Source organism: Erpetoichthys calabaricus, chromosome 16 (assembly GCF_900747795.2).
Source record: "Erpetoichthys calabaricus chromosome 16, fErpCal1.3, whole genome shotgun sequence".
Classification (NCBI taxonomy): Eukaryota; Metazoa; Chordata; class Cladistia; order Polypteriformes; family Polypteridae; genus Erpetoichthys; species Erpetoichthys calabaricus.
The window spans coordinates 95470103-95490851 of record NC_041409.2 but is presented as its reverse complement, the minus strand read 5'-3'; the positions used below and the strand labels follow the sequence as shown (position 1 = coordinate 95490851).

The following is a 20749-nucleotide window of genomic DNA, read 5'->3' as shown; positions in this document are numbered from 1 at the left end:
TATTCCTTCTGGTGCTCCAGTGTCACTCACATAGTCCTTGTGTCTCACAAACTGTGGTCTGCCTGACAGATAGCCCATTAGCCAGGACCCCATAGGCTCATCCACCTGCATACAGTATCTCTGAGTTTACCACCTAAAAGGGATGGCTGGATGGTATTGAAAGCACTGGAGAAACACAAAAGTGTCTTGTTTAGAAAATCATCTAAATTTCATCCCCTGCCATCAGGGTGGGTTCTGACTCACCAATTTTAATTGAGTTCAGAAATTGTATGGATAGATACATTTATTAGTAGGTCTGAAAAAGAATCGGGTTAAGCAATGCAAACAGCTGAAGCTGACTAGACAAACTGAGTCTGCATTCTTTTACCAAAAGGTTGGAAGATGAAACTTCCACACGAGTGGCATCTTATTGTTATGTTGAGACCTTCTGTAATTCACACATAAGTCACTCACAAGAATCAATGAGGAAATGTTTCATCTAGAGAAGTGCAGCAAACTAGGATCAGTTCTCTTTTGATCTGGTAAAAAGCAGAAATTTGAGAACTTTTTAGATTTAATTTCAAACTACCTGTCCCCTGTGGCTGCACCAATGTAGTTGTGAAACAGGACAAACTTTAAAGATCAATAGACGTTGGCACAGTATCTGATCATGTTCTGATCTGATGAGAGACCATTCCCCGTGTGAAGAAAAAAGCACATGGCGGTGATATCTCTGGCAATCAGCAGCTACACTCTAAAACACATGTAGCTCTGATCTCTGTCAAAAACGTCAAACGTTACTCCTTAACAATCTGTAGATGATAATGCCTGTTGAACAAATAAGTATCGCTAGCTAAGTGGAGGCGAGGTATGCTGCAACAAGTGGCAAGAGGTAGGCCGACTCGAACACAGGCTGGTGCGTGAGTGAGGGGAGAGCCCCACCCCCAACCCCTCCACATCAGCCAGAAGCGTCTGTCTCGGATTTGTGCAAATAAATCGTTACCACAAGCGAACTATGATACTTTGTGTGATGATAGAAGTCTCAAAATCAATGGGAATGTTCAAGAAAATTATAGAAAAAAACCCAAACTAAATCTGTTAAGTAGTTCTCTCATGAAAAGCGGACAGACAGACAGACCAATGTTGGATTTTATATATAGAGAGAGATGGATTATTAGACCATTGATACTTAATACCTGGGAAAAAGTTTAAACTTGAGTGTGTCAGACTGGTTGCCACTGTATGGGAAACTTCTTCTAATGTTTGTTTGCATTTTAGATGCCTTTGTGTGGCCCAGATGATCACAGGCAGCGTTTCTCGTTATATTCTGGACTTGTAAATACCATAAGTGCAGCAGTTTCTTTGTTAGACTTTAGATTTTAGGGTTACTATATTTTCATTTTTAACCCAATAAAGCTGATGAAGCATTCCTGTATTCATATTTACTTCAGTAATTTTAATACATTGCTACAATGTTCTACTGCTTTCTCCTATTTTTTCTGAGGTCTTGCTGCCAGATCCCTTAATCTTTTAACTGCACGCCGCTATGTAAAGCCAATAGTGAAGAGGATGCCGCACAGCTCCATAACTACAAGTTGAAAATTAAACGTTAAAAAATATGGGAAAATTGTACTTGTAACAACCCTACTGAAGGGGAGCTTGGTTGTGGGGACTCTCTAACAGTTGTCATGTGTGTTTCGTGTCATTGCCTGGTTGTACCTTTTTATCATTGCTGTAAATAGTAAAGAATCTGAATAGGATTTAGAAACCTATGGTTTATTTGGAAAGGGGCATCTGACTTGAGGGGGCCAATCAGAGCTAAATGGGTGGTTCTGACTATATCTAAAAAGGTGAAGGTGCAGTAGCAGGGAAGATGAGAAGATAGGCGAGGATCAGCACCACAGAGACAGTTGAGGATATTATGAGGGAAACTACGCGCCTACAGAAGGTGTCAGATGAATCCAGGTTCTTTTTTATGAAAGGCAAGAGGACTTGGCAACATGGGACATCCTTTTACTTTTTTATGGAAAATCTGGGAGAGGGTCTGACATGCCTGTGTGAGGAGGTGGTGGGAGATTTTTTTGGCAGACTATTTATCAGCATGAAGCAGGTCACCTGCTCCACGATTTGGAATGTACTATTCTGAGGTGGCCTTAGCCATTGCAGTGCAGAAACTTGCTGCTGGGTTGACCGCTTATGGTCAAAAAGCCAATTTTTATTTTCTTCACCTGCTGGTCTGGGCATGCCCCACGATTAACTGAGGCCTTAGCTTTAGTGAGTGTGGAAGATGAATGTTCTATTCGTTCCCTTGTACTAACTCATGTCTTTTAAGTTAAGCAGAAGTGGGCTCTGTGAGGCCATGCATTGTGTAAAAGCTTGCTTTGATGAGCAAACAGAAAAATATTTGTGCAAGGGACTCAATGTCAAAGCATTCCACACATGAGTCTGCCTTATCACGTTTTCCCCTAGCTTACATCTGAACGCCATAACAAAGGAACCAAGAAATCAGCTTGCACAGGGGCGTTTTAGAACATCAAGGATTTTGTAAAATAAAATTGTCAACTGTTGCATCTCATAATTATATTAAATCACGCATTCTAGGGGTATAAAAACTTGCCCCACCCAAAAAGACAGGGTTCAGAAGAGCACTGACGCTGTCATGTAATACTGATTACCTGCTCTTCTGAAACTCTACTCACTGTGATGCTGCAAAATAAAGCTGCTATATAACCACACCTGCTGTCATGTCTGAAGTCTTTGTCCACATGAGGGAGACGACTCTCTCCTCCGAGAGAGCATAATAAGCCTCCTTCACTTTCCCTATAGGGACTAGCCCAATCCTGTACACCCCTCCTATACACTCCTCATGTTTCTTTGTTCTCCTGGTTATGTATATTGGGAGCGGAGCCTGTACCTGGTCTTTCCGAACTACGGGATAAACCCCCCACCCGGACACTCGGCCACGGTACTTTCCCGCTTGGTTAGATGTCAGGTCCTGTTCCTGTTTCTTCTGGGAATCTTCCATCCTGCCAACTACACCACTGTAATAAGAATTACCAGGAAACATCAAAAAAGGTTTGGGGCAGCCACCCGTATATTATGCTCTGGCTGCAAATGGGTAAATTTGTCATGATGTTATATGTCACCCTGGAGCCGGTCCTGGAAGTGACATCATCATTGGCACCGGAAAAGGAAGTGACATCATTGTTGGCGTCAAAAGTGTGGGGGATTTCCCGTAGATGGTCTGCAGAGAATTGAGAGAGAAAGTCTGTGTACCTTGCCACCCACTGGTCTGGCATTGAACTACCATTTCTCAGGCCCTTTAGCTGCCTTCCATGTGCACGTGTGTGACACTATCTATCTAACTGTTTCCTTTTAAGATCCATTCACCAGCATTTATTTTGACTTTGCTTTTGTTTTAAAAATGTCTTAATTTGATAAATTTAGGTCAACCCATTTATTATAAGATTTTCAATAAGTGTGTTAGTTACTTAGATTACAAAACTGTAGCATAGCTGAAGGTTTTATTGCTAGTTAGTCTGCACAGGAGGCAGAAAGCTGAAAGTTTTCCATGGCCTGTTTGATTAGCTTACCAGTCTGTGGCAACAATGAGAAGACATTTGCCAGATCAGGTGTTCTTTTATAAAAAAAGATTAAATAACCTGCAGTGTTCCTTATGTTGTATAGAAATTGTAATGGAGGACTGACAGGTAAAAAAACTTCAGGAATGAGATGTGTCATACACAGACGTCACAGACCGTCACGCTGACTGTCTCTTAGCTCCCCTCAGAATACTCGTATTTTAGAGCTTTCCAGGGATCTTATAAAAATATCCATTTAGTAAAAGATACTAACTGCCTTATTTCTCAGCCAATCACAATATAAGTTGAAACAGACTAAATCTGGATATCCGATATAAAGATTTCTACTTTTACACATACGGATGGAAATGCCCAAACTCACACATACAGAGCAGCCACTCAGTCAGTTGTGCACATCTTTGTGATGAGGAGAAACGAGAACTGATTGTAAAAGAAACACCAAATATGGACAGAAGGGACAAACTCAGCACAACCAGCAGTGAAAATGGGTGTGAAGTCGAGCTTCCTGGACTGTCAGTGAAAAGAGCTGAGGAATGAAGGAGCAGTGAAGTGTGACAGCAACTACAGGCCAAATGTTCTGCAGCTCTTTTAAAACACACAGTCTGTTGATCTTTCTTTTAAAGCAACATGTAAGTTAAAGTGAAGCCTCATATTGCTTTATAGTTAATGTTAGAAGAATTGTTACATTGGATTAAATTAAATCCAATACAGTACGGTACAGTTGTAATAACTGTTAAACCATAAATATGTCTTGACCTGAAGTCTGACTGCTGCTGCCACACAAATTACCCACCATTAAAAATTAATTAAACAAAGGTATTTCCAAAAGTTATTAAACAAAATTTTCATATAGTGGTGTCACTCCGTACTGCTGATAGGAAGAAGGCAGATAGTAAAGTGACTCAAGCAGAGCAAGAGATGGACAAGAACAAAACTCAAAGTCAAAAATACAGGAAGAGGTCAAACTAGGAAGTCCTCAAATGTTCTGAAACAGCAGAACCCCAAACATAACACAAACGTCTCACTCTTAGATTGCCAAAGGTAACAGCCAGAAAAGTGACACCCGCAAATCTTACACTGCAGAAGTCTTGTAGAATATCTGAAGATTTAGATGACACGGGATGTGAGACGCTGACCGCTGTATCATTACCAGTGTGATGTCACATGTTGCCCCTTCTAGGGGTCACAATGCAGCAAATTATGTCCAAAGCACAAGAAAATGGCAGCGCTTATTGGAAAATTAATACTGGAGGGGAAAAAGACGTCAGAATGAAACAACTAACTCAAAACTTGAAAACAATCAATAAAAGATACTGAAGAATTTCAATTCCTTACCCGCAGTGAGAATTGAAGCAAAATGAGACCTTTTATTGGCTAACTAAAAAGATTACAATATGCAAGCTTTCAAGGCAACTCAGGCGAATCCTTCAGGATAGCTTGCATATTGTAATCTTTTTAGTTAGCCAATAAAAGAGGTCTCATTTTGCTTCAATTCTCACTAAATTAATTACCACAAAAAATAAAATAGGCTGATATCAGAATGAAAATAAGCAGATTTAAAGATAATAAAAAACAAGAAGTCCATTGCAACACACTTATTGCTAAATAATACACAATACTTTAGTTAGCGAGTTAGACCTTTTAAAACAAATTTTAATTAGTTTTTAAAACTTCACTGCCATACAAAACCACCAGCCACCTCTTTAAAGAGTTTTAACTTGTCTTGATTGTGTAAGTTGCCTTGAATAAAGACAACAATACAATAATAATAAAAGGCTTACATTTAAATATACTGCTTGGTGGGTTCTGCAAGAGGTTTTGAACACATTCCCAGATATTTCCTAAACCCTTTCACTTTTTTATTTATTTTTGTGCTCCTTCTGACTGTCTGTGTTTTGGTTTTAAAGATGCTGTCGGTGTTGTGGCTGAATTGTGCACAAAGTTGACGACAAACCTCGATGGCCTGCTAGTCCATCACAGGGTACACTCGGTGTGGTTTAGTCTTCAGATTACAACTCAGCTCTTTAACTTACTGGTTACTCATCAGTGGAGTATATCATTGTCTCAGAAAACAAATACACTAGGTGACATTTTATATTTGATAATGGATCACTTCTTCAGTGCAAAATAGTTAAGAGTTAGATTCAGGGGATCTTAGGGGAGAAAGAATTGTGTTTGTAATGGCTGTGGTTGCAATGACATGTCAAGCAAAATCCATCCATCCATCTATTTTCAAACCCGCTATATCCTAACACAGGGTCACGGGGGTCTGCTGGAGCCAATTCCAGCCAGCACAGGGCACAAGGCAGGAACCAATCCCAGGCAGGGTGCCAGCCCACCACAGGTGAAGCAAAATTACACCTTTTAATGACTAAAATGATTAAAATATGCCAACTTTCAATGCCGCTCAAGCCCCTTCTAACGGCAAAATGTATTAAAAAGGTGTAAGGCACTGGCATCTGAGTGGCACATAATGACACGTTTGCTATCACTATGAACAGTATGGGCGATATTAGAGCTCAGCCAGTTACCTCACCAATAAGCCAACCACCACATACAGCACCATTATGTCAGCAACTTTGTCTCAGAATAAATGAATCACAGGTTAATCCAGAGCTACAACGTTTGTCAGTCTCATCTTGGCATCACAGGTGACTTGTGTGTTAATGTAATGTCACTGCTCACCATTAACAAAAGAAACTTCATTCTTATCAGGTGTCCTTATTGCAATATGAGTACAGTAAAGCACTTTGATTATCTTAGGAACACCGGACACTACTGATAATTTACTTTTTACTTTCTCGTATACGATGTATAGGGAAAGTATTTCAGTCGTCCAAAGATTCGATGTCAAGATTTTGATGAATCTCAACGTTTTAGACCTCCCTGAGTCTGAAAATACCATTTTTGGAATTATGTCTATGTGTGTGTGTGTGTGTGTGTGTGTGTGCATGGGTGTGTGTGTGCGTGGGTGTGTGTGTGTGTGTGTGCGCATGTAAACACGATAACTTGAGTACGCTTTCAGTTAGGTGAACCAAGTTTTACATACAAGTATTAGGTACAAAATGTAGATTTCTATCAACTTTTGGTCTGTTTCCGTTAAACAGAAGTGGTACTTTACCTTTTATTCATGCAGCTGCAGAGTCCGATTTATTCACCTTTACTTTTATAATAATTGTTCAATATATTATTAATTTGACTTGATTTGTTGTTGGTGGTTCTTTAATGTACATAATATAAAAATATATACATTGTCTTGCGGTTTACTCCTCAAATATCCATCCCCATATCTGACTATACAAGAAAGTCGAGGGGAGACCACACCCGATTTTTTTTATTAGCAAAAACACATTATGAGTTATACTGTATAAGTACACCCACACCGAAAACCTTGTCAGCCGGTTAACGTCTTACAGCATAGCAGGCATTACAGACCTGAAGCTTGACTGAGATATTCCTGACCTGTCAGCCTGTTCACTGAAAAGTGACAACAGGTCGTTGATATAAAGAAAATAAAAAGTTCTTCAGTGTAGGAACAAGCAGAAGGTAAAAGAAGCGACACTCAGCGTCATCGCCCTAGGAGCTGCAGGAACTGATGGCCGAGGCAGTTTGGGTCTGCGTGGCGGACTGGGGTGCAGCAGGCTGTGTCGTGGAGTCTGTCATTGTCCGGACGAGAACTACGTGTTTGAAAAGAATGTAAAGGGTTTTACTTCACACCTTAGTGATTTACACTTCATTTATTGGATATAATTTCTTATTTTTTGCACCCCAAGGACACTAATTGGTGTTTAAAGCACAATTGTATTGGCTTTACTTATGGAATTATGAATTGACTGCACTTTTGCACACTTTTATGTCACCTTGTTTAAATAAACTGCTATTCCTTTCATTTTAAAGTCTGCTCACTCGTCTTGGTCCATCTCAGTCCAGAACTATTGATGTCCTGGAAAATGGAAGGCCCCCAATAGCTGTGAGCACCGAGGCATCACACAGTCAAACATGCAAACAAGTCACTAGATTGCGATTTCTAAAAATGGAGCTGCTTACTTCTGTCATTACTGGCAATGCCGCTTCTTGTTATTCTGCAGGAAGAGTTTACACTGAAATAAAAGAAAGAAGAAACAGGAAACTGAAGATATTTTATTACTCTTGCAAAGAATGCTGGAATCATCACCCCTTATTGGAGTCTCTTGATATTTTTGATTTTATAAGTTTTAAAAGTCAGTTTTTCATGTGCCACAGATGCACAGACAGAGCACTTGATTTTATTGTTGTGAAGGACCTTACCCTGGACAGGATGCCAGTCAATCACAGGGCACACTTACACACATTCACTCTGCTTGAACCAATTTAAAGTCATCTATTAACCTAAAAGACACACACACACACACACACACACACAAGGACGATAAAGGACAGGCATGTGCAGAGAAAATCTGAGTGGGATTTGAATTATGTTGTCTACAGCTTGGAGGCAGCAGCACTACCCAGTGTTCCATCTTTGAATGTATTTTATAACCCTGTAAAGAAGAAGTACAGAGTGAGGCAGTTTATTTGTAGCACATTCACAGCCGACTCATGTCACCAGTGGTCATTTCCTGTAAACTTAAAAACTGAAATGCTGAAGTTATTAAATTTTTATATCCGCAGTATTCACTTTGGTTTGAAGACAAGTGCAGCATGCAAACCTCCGAATTTTGCCTCCTGGTTTGTAAGTATGGGTCACAGTTTTATGTTTTCAATAGAACTCTTTTAATACCAGTGTCAGATACTGGAAGTTTGTATTTTATTTAAATGGATTTATCAATAAAAAAAAAATGTCAGAAAGATTTAGTGCTGTAGAAATTAAGGACAGCATGTAGTACATTCTAGAAAAAGAGGAATATGCTGAAGTAAAGAAACAGTAGTGAAACTCCATGGCGTCAGTTAGCTGTAACAGTGGAGGACTGGTGTCGACCCCAACACAAACGTATTCCTCTCTCATCTGAAGCTGCAGTAGAGTCAGACTGATACATGGAGCATCAAGCAGATCTCTTCTTTTCTGTCTTTCTCACTCGTCTTTTTCTGATTCTTTGTTTTCAGGCCTGACTGCTGTGATGTCGTCAGCCCAGTTTGAAGGTAAGAGGCTGTGTTTACCAGTTTACACTGACACACACTCAGGGTCTCACGTTCTTCTCCTCGGTTCTTCAGTGGTCATTTTACATCTTTCTTTTATCTTCACATATTCTTTACTCTTTAACTTTATGAGTACTCAAGTCAAAAGTCGGCCTCTGTCTTCACTTTATCACATTTTCTGATACATTGGTGTCGTTTATTCTGTTTTTAGACTTTGTTTCCTGTTTGCTTATTTTCTTTATAGCGTGTCACTCGTGTAATTTTAAATTGATGATGACATTAGCCCATACTGTGGTTATTTGTTGCAAGGCCATGTTATTTACTGCTATTCAGATGCACAAGAAACACCATCTCATATATAAAAAGGCTGAAAACATATTTGTTTCTTCTTGAAAACAAAAAACAAAGAGGCATTTTTAGATTTAGAAGTAGCTGGGATGGAGTGAGTAAGATAGCATGTCTTCCATTCCCTAGTGAAAAGTGTCACACTCATCACTCCTCAGCTGTCCTTTGGCTCCTGCACAGTTTATGAAGCCATATGATTTCCTCCTCACGTTGTCTATGACCTTATTGGTACTCAGGACACCATCACATCTCTAAATTCAAACACATTTCTTCTTTACTGTTCTACAACAGTTGCAGAGTACATTGTTTCAGAAACTCCAAATGTGTTCATTGCATTTCCCAGGATGTTGACCATGAGACTGAAGGCATGTCCACCAATGGGGTGTGGTTTGAATGATTTAAATTTAGACATTTATTGCTGAATGAAACCACACATTCATAGCATAATTATCAAATTGTGAGAGTTCTGTCTAGTTAGTTTGGAAAACATTGACTGTGCATCTTTAATAATCCTGGTTAATCCATTCCATCTGTCCTTCCAAGTGATTGTAACCTAAAAAAAAAAGATTAAAACCTCCTATGAATTTTTAAACAAAAATAATTGTTTTTAAAAATAAACCAAGGACCCCTGTTCAAAAAATTACCTTAGGGAAACCATCTAATCAAAGCAACTTCTATCTTTTTTGTTTTCATAACAGATAACAGACACAAAGTCAAATTGCTGATTATGGTCTTTTGGTCACATGACAGGGATTAATTAGAAGGTCACAAATCACACCAATTGAAACCTGTGATGAACATCAAAAGGACAGTAATAAATGGTACAGCAAAACCTCGATTATCTGTCGCTTGATTCACTTGCAGTAGATTCAGTATTTCACATTGTCTTCTTCCTTTGCTAAGGTGGTATTTTCAAAAACATAAAACTTTAATTTAGGAAACTACAACCATCAACTTTCCAGATCCCCTCTGAACTGGGTAAATTCAGATACCCTCTGTCACTTTTGCCCATAAAATATCTCAGAGACATTCATTCACATGTATTGCTTTTAGTTTACTGGTCTCAAATCTCGTGTTCTCTTTCTTCAGAACTATTAGTTCTTATTTCCCCCTTGCAACATACAGTATTCTTATACTCTTAGACCTTAAAGGCATCTTTGTGCACCAGCATTTTATTCTTAAGTTTGGACACAATAGTTGCTAAACAACTCCTTTATTCTAGATAGACAGCACCAGATCTGATGATTACGAACAACAAAGTTTTATATTTTGATTTTTTGTAGTGGTCTGCATAATAAATTAATGGCGTATCGAGCAACTCCAGGGATCTGTTGTCTCAAAACTGAAATCTTTAATGAGCAGAGACTGTTGATGCAGTCGCAGTCTTGGTTATGTGTGGTGGTGTTTCTGATTGGCACAACTGCAGTTCTTGGTGGTGTGGTAAAGGGCATATGATGGGGTAGGGGGTGGGTGGGAGGTGCAATCGGGGTTTAATTAATATATTGGTTGCTTCTTGTTCTGTCATATTGATTTTCCTTTGATTTTATTAAAAAAAAACCTGTTCTCAAAAAACAGAAGCTCAATTTCAAATTTTTACAAATTTCAGGTTCTCTAAATTCCATTCAGTTTTAATTGTACTGTACAGTGGAATCTCGGTTCACGACCATAATTTGTTCCAAAACTCTGGTCGTAAACCGATTTGGTTGTGAACTGAAGCAATTTCCCCCATAGGATTGTATGTAAATATAATTAATCTGTTCCAGACCATACGAGCTGTATGTAAATATATATTTTTAAAGATTTTTAAGCATAAATATAGTTGATTACACCATAGAATGCACATCGTAATAGTAAACTAAATGTAAAAACATTGAATAACACTGATAAAACCTTGAACAACAGAGAAAACTAACATTGCAAGAGTTCGCGCTATAGCCTTACGACCCGATCGCTGTAGAAACACTTTTTTTTAATGAGTTTTAAGCACAGGGGAAAAAAAGTAACATTTGAACAAATCCAAACTTTATTTAAGAACCAACCAAGAAAGTAACATTGCAAGAGTTCGCGCTATAGCCTTACAACCCGATCGCTGTATAAACACTTTTTTTTAATGAGTTTTAAGCACCGGGGGAAAAAAAGGAACATTTGAACAAATTCATAACTTAATAAACAACCAAGAAAAGTAACATTGCAACAATTCACGCTACGAACCGAAAAATGAACATTTGAAAAATCCGTAATACAAAAACTATCCATAAACCACCAAGGAAACTAACCTTGCATGAGTCGAGTTCTGGCATGAAGTGAGGAGGAACTGGGTGGAGAGGAGGTTACAGGTTCACAGGTAAAGCACGCATGTCTGACTGAGAACAATGAACAGGGAGAGGCTGAACACGTGCTTAAATACAGTAATCGGTGCGTACGAACTGGAAGGGAAATGAAACAGAGCACAAAGAGTTCACAGCGAAAGTACGCACATCTGACCGAGAACAATGCAACACATGCAGAAATCATCGGCACACATAAATCGAAAGGTAAACTGGCTTCTTCGTATACCGAGTGTGTGGTCGTGAACCGAGGCAAAAGTTTGGCGAAGTTTTTGGTCGTAAACCGATTTGTACGTGTACCGAGACATTCGTGAACCGAGGTTCCACTGTACTTTATTTAGCAGGTCAAGTGTTTCTGCTTTAGTGTCTTTCTGAGTTAAAAGAAAAATGTGAAGATTGTCCTACAAACCACAGAAAAAGAATTTATTATATTACCTTTATAATTCTAATACCGTCTTGCATGTGTAATTCCTGTTTTGAAAATTTGACAGAACTGGAGTAACAGACCAGCAGGTTGAACACAACATTCATCACAGTGATAGACACAAAGCAGCTCAGCATATGAGGCTCACAGCTGAATAAATCCATTGAGATAGAATTTCATTTAGCACTGAGATTTTACAAAAGGAATGTGTCCACAAAGCCACTGAATACTCTAGGCAGACATCTGTAACACATTGTAGGAGTGACACCTAAACAGGCAGACATATAAATGAATGGCCACAAGCACACCTGAAACTCCGGTGGAATTTGGACTGGACCTGCTTCTTCTTGGCTGTGTTGTGGGACTCATGATGGCTTCTCATGTTACAGTGGGACTGTGTGGCAGAAAACCCAGCAGTATACCTTTGAGATAAATAAAATCCTCAGTGTAGGACCAGAAGCAGAACCATTTGGATTTCAAATCCTGACCCATGTTGCCCCATCTTCAGTTCAGGCTTTAGATTCACAGGGTTGGACGGTGGTTACTTTTTGTCTGATTAGAGTTTAATAAAGTAATGGTGGCCTTTATAATTTATAATAGCAGTAGATTGAGAGAAGGAGGCAGTGAGATATTGTTGATCCCTCATGTTTTTCCCTCAGAGGCTCCTGTACTCTTATTGTAACTCCATCTTTTACAGGTTCCTAAAATTGAGCAGCTACTGATTTGACAAGTTAGAATCCAGCAGAAGTCAAATGTGTAATAGCAGAAATTAATCAGTCCAAAAAAGTTCATTTTAAAAGTTTGGTGAAAATTTAAAAAGGAACTAATAACAAAAGTTCAGAAAAAAAGTTATTACACATGAAGAGTAAATGAAAAAGAAAAAAAAAGATTTCTTCTACAGTCTTAGCTTTCTCATGTTAGTTGTGTTATTTCTCAATGGGTTCACATAAGACATTCAGGACCTTCTGTAACTACATACAGTATGTTCAGTACAGTTTCAAACTGTTTGCTCTCCATGCCTTACCAATTGCAAGGCAGATCATAAACTGGGACTAATCTGTAGGCACAGGGACAGGAAATAATTAGAATATTCAATATCAGTTTAGCTTGTTTGGGTTATAATAGAATCTCCCATAGACTATGCATTAATATATAGGCAAACAATTTAACATAACTAAGAAAATACAATTTAACATAACCTAAATAACTAACAAATGGCTCTTACTCTCATCTAGTATCATTTTCATTTTCAGAGCGGGGACCCAAACTTCAGCTGAGGTTTCTTACTCATCATCCTCTTGGCCTTCTCAGTCAGTTCTCTACACTCCTAAGTCTTTCTTATATTGTGTATTTTGAAATTTCTGATCAAGATGATTTACATCATTTAAAAAGAGTAGCGTTCTCATGACTGATCCCTTTAAAACCATATTGTTGTGACTTGGAGTCTCAATTCATGCAAATCCCAAAACTCGCCCCCTATGGACATTGACAATGATGTACTCGCCATGATGTTTGGCGGCACTACAGCAATTTCTGTATGGTTCTCAGCAATCTCCACAATATTCTGAATAGTTACATGGATGGGATTTTTAACAGGGGCAAAAAATTTTCCTCATTACTGTATATTCAGTACATGAAACTGCATATTTCTGAATTGGTAAATCGAATGAATTGGCAAAATAAACTGGAATAGGTGGCTCAAAGCACTCCTTAATAGGGGACTTGACATTTACGTTGACTGGACATATGTATCTGGCGCAGGCAGGTGCTATTGCTGTGGTAATGGCAGTAGCGGCGATGTTTCATGGTTTGGCTGTGGTGGAGTTGAAAGCTGCCATCTGCTTTTGACTTTCTGAACTTACTGCTCTAACGGGCACTGAATGTTAGCTTCATATATGCTCACCTCATCCTGTTTTTTATGGCAGTTCATTATGTTATGAACTGGGAGTCTCAAAAGCACTTAAGTCTCAAACTGTACTTCCAAAATGTCCACTAATCCTATCAAAAATCCCAGCTAGACACAAAACGAACACATTGTAGAATCTTTATAAAATAAAAGTTTAATATCACAAGAATGCACCTCAGTAACAATGAAGCCTCCATGAAGCCCTAAAACCAATAGGATTTGTGTAAAACAAAATGGCAATCCAGTACAACTGAGTCCCATTACAGTAACCAATGATGACATCACAAACAGAGCATGAAGTCAAACAAATCCAGTGAATCAAAAAGCACATTAGAAAGACAAAGATGAAGAACTCGTCACCCCCTCATACATTTGAAATGAACCACTGAGGATGACACTCCTGATTTATAGGGTAGAGGGCAGTTCCTGGTGGGGCATGTGGCTAAATCTCATGAGGGACCACCCATAAAACACATTAAACGTAACACAGGCAAAGAAAATGCAGGAGATATTTAACAAAAGAAACATTAACATCATTAAATGGCTCAACAAAGAAGAAAAAGAACATGAAACAAGACTTTGAACCCCAGCTACAGGAGGAACCCTAGCTGAGAAGTAACACATATTTTACCTGAATCCGCTCCATTTTTTTGTTGTTTTTGGTTTAAAGATAGAGATGCTAACATTTCAAAATAACTTCCTGTCACATAAATACAACACAATTCAGTAAATGTTACCATTTAGTATAACAATCTAACGGCGGCACGGTGGCGCAGTGGTAGCGCTGCTGCCTCGCAGTTAGGAGACCCGGGTTCACTTCCCGGGTCCACCTTGCGTGGAGTTTGCATGTTCTCCCCGTGTCTGCGTGGGTTTCCTCCGGGCGCTCTGGTTTCCTCCCACAGTCCAAAGACATGCAGATTAGGTGGATTGGTGATTCTAAATTGGCCCTAGTGTGTGCTTGGTGTGTGGGTGTGTTTGTGTGTGTCCTGCGGTGGGTTGGCACCCTGCCCGGGATTGGTTCCCTGCCTTGTGCCCTGTGTTGGCTGGGATTGGCTCCAGCAGACCCCCGTGACCCTGTGTTCGGATTCAGCGGGTTGGAAAATGGATGCATGGATGGATAACAATCTAAAGCACACAGTGCAGACAGCAGGTGATTAAATCAGATGAAGATGAGGTTAGGATGTTGTGCTCTTTATTATCATTACTGTGTTACGTGAGGCCGCATGCGTCCTTATCAAGCAGGCACTCGGTCAGTAATGTAACACATCGAGGTAATAGCTGTTTAGGTGAGGGGGGCTTTTTGGTCTGAGGGGCTAGTAGTGTTTATTAGGTGACAGTTTATATCAGAGGTGGTGACCAAGATGGGTAGATCAGCAGCTGTTTTTCTGCTCACTTCTTCACTATGGAGTTGTGAAGAATTTCAAGGAACAAAAGATGGCAGCTAATGACTTTCTCTGCACTGAAGATGATACGTGAGCAGACGCTGTGCCAAACCAGACAGTGATTGAGGATATGAGGATGATCTTGACTGTGCTTTTGTAAAACTGATCAGTGATAACTGGGTGACATGACGTTTTATTCAACGGGTGGAGGAAATGCATTTTTTGTTGTGATTTCTTGGTCTGAGTGTTGAATATCAGAGTTCTCAGAAACTTAAATGTCTTCACCAAATTTACTGTAGTCTTCTTTATGTCCAGATGAGAAAGTGGAGGGAGCTTTTTTTTAATGAAATTCAAAGATCATGTTCACAGTTTAACTGTATTTAGCTGAAGATACTTTTGTACATGATGACACTACATGTTTCATTTCACTCCTGTATATATTACCTGCACTTTGGTTTTATTGATGAGACCAATGATTTTTGTGTTACCAGTAAACTTAAATAAACGGAGTGATGGGTCTCTAGAGGTTCAGCCCCCATGAGCTCTGGTATTTGCGGTGAGAGAATCTGAAATTGTAGGTCCATCTGCACATACTGTTCATTGTGTGTCAAGAAGTTAGAGATCCATGAACAAACAGACAGGACAATATTAGGTTAACAAAGTTGGAAATTATGTTTTTCAGATATTATTGTATTAGATGCCGAGCTGTAAATAATCCTTCCAGATGTGGCCTGTGCAATCCAGATGATGTAAAATATAGCAGAGACCCACAGTGACAGCAACCTCTACTGACATGTTGGCTTTCCAGGCGTGGGTCTGTGATAGATTTCAGATAAGAGAGGATGAAAATTTCAAATATCGTCATGTTTAAATACATAAGTGCAACAGATCTATAATTGGCAAGTCAGGTTATTTTGTCCTTTTTTTGCTAACAAGAACAATAGTAGATGAATTAAACGAGATGGGGACCATAAACTGGTCCACTCACTTAACAGACAGATCAGTAAACACTGAGGCTAGATGGGCAGCACAGTGCTGCAGGGTATCAGGTGTGACAACATTACCGCCAACTACTTTTCTACACTGCTCTGTTTTGTTTCAAGAGTAAATAGACGTTTTGCTCCTTGATCAGAGGTGGGCAGTGGGAGGAAATAAAGCTACTAGGAGAGTCCAAGATGAACACAGGCTAACAGAATTCTGCAACAGGCTGGGAAAATGTTAGGCCCAGAAACAAGGGATCCATTAGATTGAAAAAGTCAACATGACTCAGTGCAGCAGCTGTGATTACCAATTTAAAGTTCAAAAAGATGATCTTCAGCCTTCACATTACACCGATCGTGTTATGCCGATTGTTCTGGGTGAGTCAGTGACTACAGAAAGATGAGAATTAAGCAGAAGTCACTGACTGTCGAGTACAGACGGGTGAGCAGAGGGACTCCCTTCACACGGCCACTCTGTGGCTTTAGAAGAAGAAATTTTACCTTATTGAAGGATCGGTGGATTCTTTTATTAATTTATATGACAACTGATTTGTACAGAATACAACTGTAAAGTGACACACATCTCACTCATTTCTTTGAACTGTGTAGGCACACTGGAGACACTGCAAAGAAATAAACAAGCAAAGCTGAAACCTCAACAGATTAATGAATTAATTAGAAATCTTTTGTTAATCAGAAGCTCAGTTTCACTTTGTTTTTGTCAGATGTTTTTCCATTTATGAAACTTAAATTCCCTGGATGTCATTTACCATTACTTGTAGTCCAGATTGTTTAGCAGGTGCAGTGTTTCTGCTTTAGTGTGATTGTGAAGGTGACAGATAAAATGTGAAGATTATCCTACAAGCCACACAGAAAGATTTAATTTTATATTGTCTTTCTATTTCTAATACTGTCGTTCACGTTTAATTCCTGTTTATTCAAGCCTGGACATAATCATGAGAGAGATGGAGTCACCAACCAGAATGGTTACCACAACATTTAAAGTGGTGCTGGACACAGAAGCAGTTCAGATCTGAGGCTCACAGCTCAATAAATCCATTGAGGTAGAAGTTCAGTTAGCATTGACCACACTGAGCGGACCTCTATAACACATTGTGGGAGTGACACCTGCCCAGGCAGTTATGTGGAGAAATGGGTCCAAGCACACCTGAAACCATGTGGAGTTTGGACTGGGCCTTCTTCTTCTTGACTATGTTGTAGTACACATGATGGCTTCTTATGTCACAGTGGGACTGTCAGTAAACCTCACAGTACACCTTTGAGGTAAATAAAATCCACCCTGTAGGACCAGAAGCAGAATCATTTGAATTCCAGTCCTGATCCTTTTTGCCCAATTTTCTGTTCAGGCTTTGCACTCACAGGTTGGGGGGTGGTGACCTTGTACTAGTTAGAGTTTAATAAAGTAATGCCGGCTTTTATAATTTATAATAGGAATAGATGAAGAGAAACAGGCAATGAGACATTTTTGTTGCCTTGTGTTCCTCCATGTACTCTCATCTTGTATCATCTTCATTTTCAGAACGCAGAGCCAAACTTCAACTGAAGTCAGATGGACGAATATATGAAGGCGACGAGGTCAGCCTGCACTGTCAGCTCGATGGAAATGCTGTTGGGTGGACATATGAGATCTACAAAAGGGAATCAACATACCAATACTTTTATAAAGTACACACAGAGAGCACCTTGACCTTCAGCTCTGTGACTCATTCACAACGTGGGCAGTACCGGTGTCGAGCTGGAAAAGGAGAAGTTTACTCAAAATACAGTGAATATGTGTGGTTAGAAGTATCAGGTAAGAGACTTTCTCTGATGTAACTCGATTTTAATTCTTGTTTTCTGTTTTTTAGAGGTCAAATTACCCAAACACAACAGTTTACTGTTATTTTATAGTAAGGCTCCCAAAAAATTAAGTCCTGTACTAAAAGTACCAGAGGGTCTCAGCCTCCTTCTGGATGGGCTCACATGATAACATCTTAGTTGGTGAAGCTTTGTGGACTATTTTTTTAAAAGCTTTTTCCTTAGAGCTTGATAACTAAGCAGTTCTGTTATGCATTTTAAATTGGCTGTAATTTGGATTATTTTATTATCTAACTGACTATCTTCATTCTGAATGTTGGTGACTTCAGCCAGTGAAAGAATGAACTTCTAACGGCACATTTCTTTTGTGAACACAATGATCTGGACCTGCTGCAGTCAAACGTTAATGCCTTTAAATGTTAACCTGTGGTACAACTCTTGAGCATGTGAAAGACACAAGAGAAATATAATTTACTATTATTATTATTAGTATTATTATTATTAGGTCTGACCACATTGTACTACCACCTACAGGCCTGTTTTTGTCAATAGGAGTTCTTTTATTATCCAAGGAAGGAGTTTTTATGAGTGTTTGTGGTGTGGGTTGTTTGTTGTAACATTTATATTTTATTGAAATTCTGAAAAGTTTTAATTTACCCTTAGTAACAAATAAAATATCTATCTATCTATCTATCTATCTATCTATCTATCTATCTATCTATCTATCTATCTATCTATCTATCTATCTATCTATCTATCTATCTATCTATCTATCTATCTATCTATCTATCTATCTATCTATCTATCTATCTAACAGAACTACTGGTTTCGCCTTTTCTTCACTGTCTACACCTGTGTACACTCAGCATGACCTTCCATCTGTTTGAATTATCACAAATGAACTTGCCTGTGGCACTTAATTGTATTTGAAATACTTAACTGTATTTGAAATGGAAAAATATACAGGATTCATTTTATTATTATTATTTAACTTCTTGAAAATAAAACATTAAAAACATTCAGAGGTGAAAAGGTCACTCATTCCAACACAGCTTACTAATTTATATTCACCTAGATTTTCTAAAATATCATCAAGTTACAATTTCAAGGATGCCAAAGTGCTATGCCCTCTACACGTCTTTGCCATATACTCAATATTGTTGTAGTTCTCTATTAAATAAATGTTTTGTAATATTTGCATGAAATTTACCCCTAACCAGCTTTTATCTCCTGTGTTCTTCTTGAAGAGCACATTTTAAAGTAACATCCGCCATACCACTTCACAGCCTAATTTTAAACACTTCAGTCATGTCACCTCTTAATGTTCTTACTCTTTCCTAACATACTAGCCAACCCGCTACGCCGCATAATTATGTATTGATGGGTGAACACTTCCTGAACGACACAGTTGTCCAAATGGGGTGGGTTTGAGGATACCACTGTGAGTGAATGAAAAGATGGACCTCTGGAGAGAGCAACATATAATTGTCCGTGACTGAAAGCGGGATCGTCTGTGACGATGGAGGCCACGCTGGTGAAAGTTACTTCGTCGGTAGGGATAAGTTTCAGCACTTGTTCATTAAGGTGTAGCGATTCTTCGTTGGTGACACTTAATATAGCTTGCGTACTGAGTTGTTCTGGAGTCACAGTTGAGAAACACTTTTTTAATGTCTTTTAAGCACAGGGAAAAAAATGAACATGTGAATCATCCGTAATGTAATAAGCCACCATGAAAAGTAACATTTCAATAATGCACGCTACGACTCGATCGCTGTAAACAGAAGTGAAAACAAAATCGAGCCCGGTGCTTTCTTTAACTGCCTTGTAGCGCAGTGGTAGTGTTGCTGCTTTGCAGTAAGGAGACTGTGGAAGATTTTGGGTTTGCTTCCCGGTTCCTCCCTGTGTGGATAGCGCTTTGAATACTGAAAACACCGGTATATCAATGTAATAAAGTATTATTATTCTTATGTGTCCAGCGCTCTCTCTCTCTCACGCGCGTGCCTGTAGGTGTGTGTGTGTGTATCGCTTGCTCGCTGCACGTGTTCCTGCAGGCATACCAGTAAGTGAATGAAAAGATGGAACTCTGGAGAGAGCAACATACAACTGTCTTGACTGAAAACAGGTGTTGGCAGATACATGCATATCTTTTTGAAAGTTTGGCCCTGTGCCTTATTAATTGTTATCGCAAAGGCCAATCTAACAGGAAATTGTCTTCGTGTAAAAGTAAAAGGCAAATTATCTGTGACAAACAAACTGTTTAACACGCTGCATACCAACCCGCGGCGTAGTGTACGCCGCATAATCACGCCGCTTTTTTTATGTTTTTTAAGCAGAGGGAAAAAAATTAACATTTGCAAAATCCATAACGCTGCTTTCAGTAAGAACAATGCACACGCGTTTAATTTGTCGGCCACTTTTTGCCAGCCGTCTTTTCTGGTTTGGGCTGCTTTTGCAGTGTTACCGCTTGTGCATATTAAATCTTGAAATCCTTCGAGTAACTAATTAACTAACTAACAGCCACCCACCCAGCTTGTGTGAAAAAAATGCACCCGTTCTTTCATCATTTTGTTGCAGCCTATCAAAGACTTGCTGATCATGTTTTCTAGACTCAATATACATTAGCTTTTCACTCAGCGCGGGGGTGCGCATTCATCTCAGATTATTACATCCAGCTACACGGCTGCGTTTGAGAAACCGACTTATCCCGGATGAGTTTCACCGGCTTTAATGATTAGGAATCTGGTTGGAACAAAACCCTGCAGCCACAGGGGTTCACCAGGACCGAGTTTGGGAAACACTGCTGAACACAGATGAAACCGACTCAGGTGAGGAGTTGGGGCGGGCAAAGTAATTGCAGGTATTGATTATTCA

At 39.2% G+C, this 20749-nt stretch overlaps 1 protein-coding gene across 1 annotated transcript in view; it reads left to right on the top strand.

The window, feature by feature from the left end:
- LOC114642592 (immunoglobulin superfamily member 1-like) overlaps positions 1-20749 on the top strand; it is a 253600-nt gene that overhangs the window by 193118 nt on the left and 39733 nt on the right. Inside the window, exons 10-12 of the mRNA XM_051919754.1 lie at positions 8209-8292; positions 8664-8699; positions 17601-17873. Coding sequence (XP_051775714.1) covers positions 8209-8292; positions 8664-8699; positions 17601-17873 — 393 coding nt within the window. The remainder of the gene's footprint in view (positions 1-8208; positions 8293-8663; positions 8700-17600; positions 17874-20749) is intronic.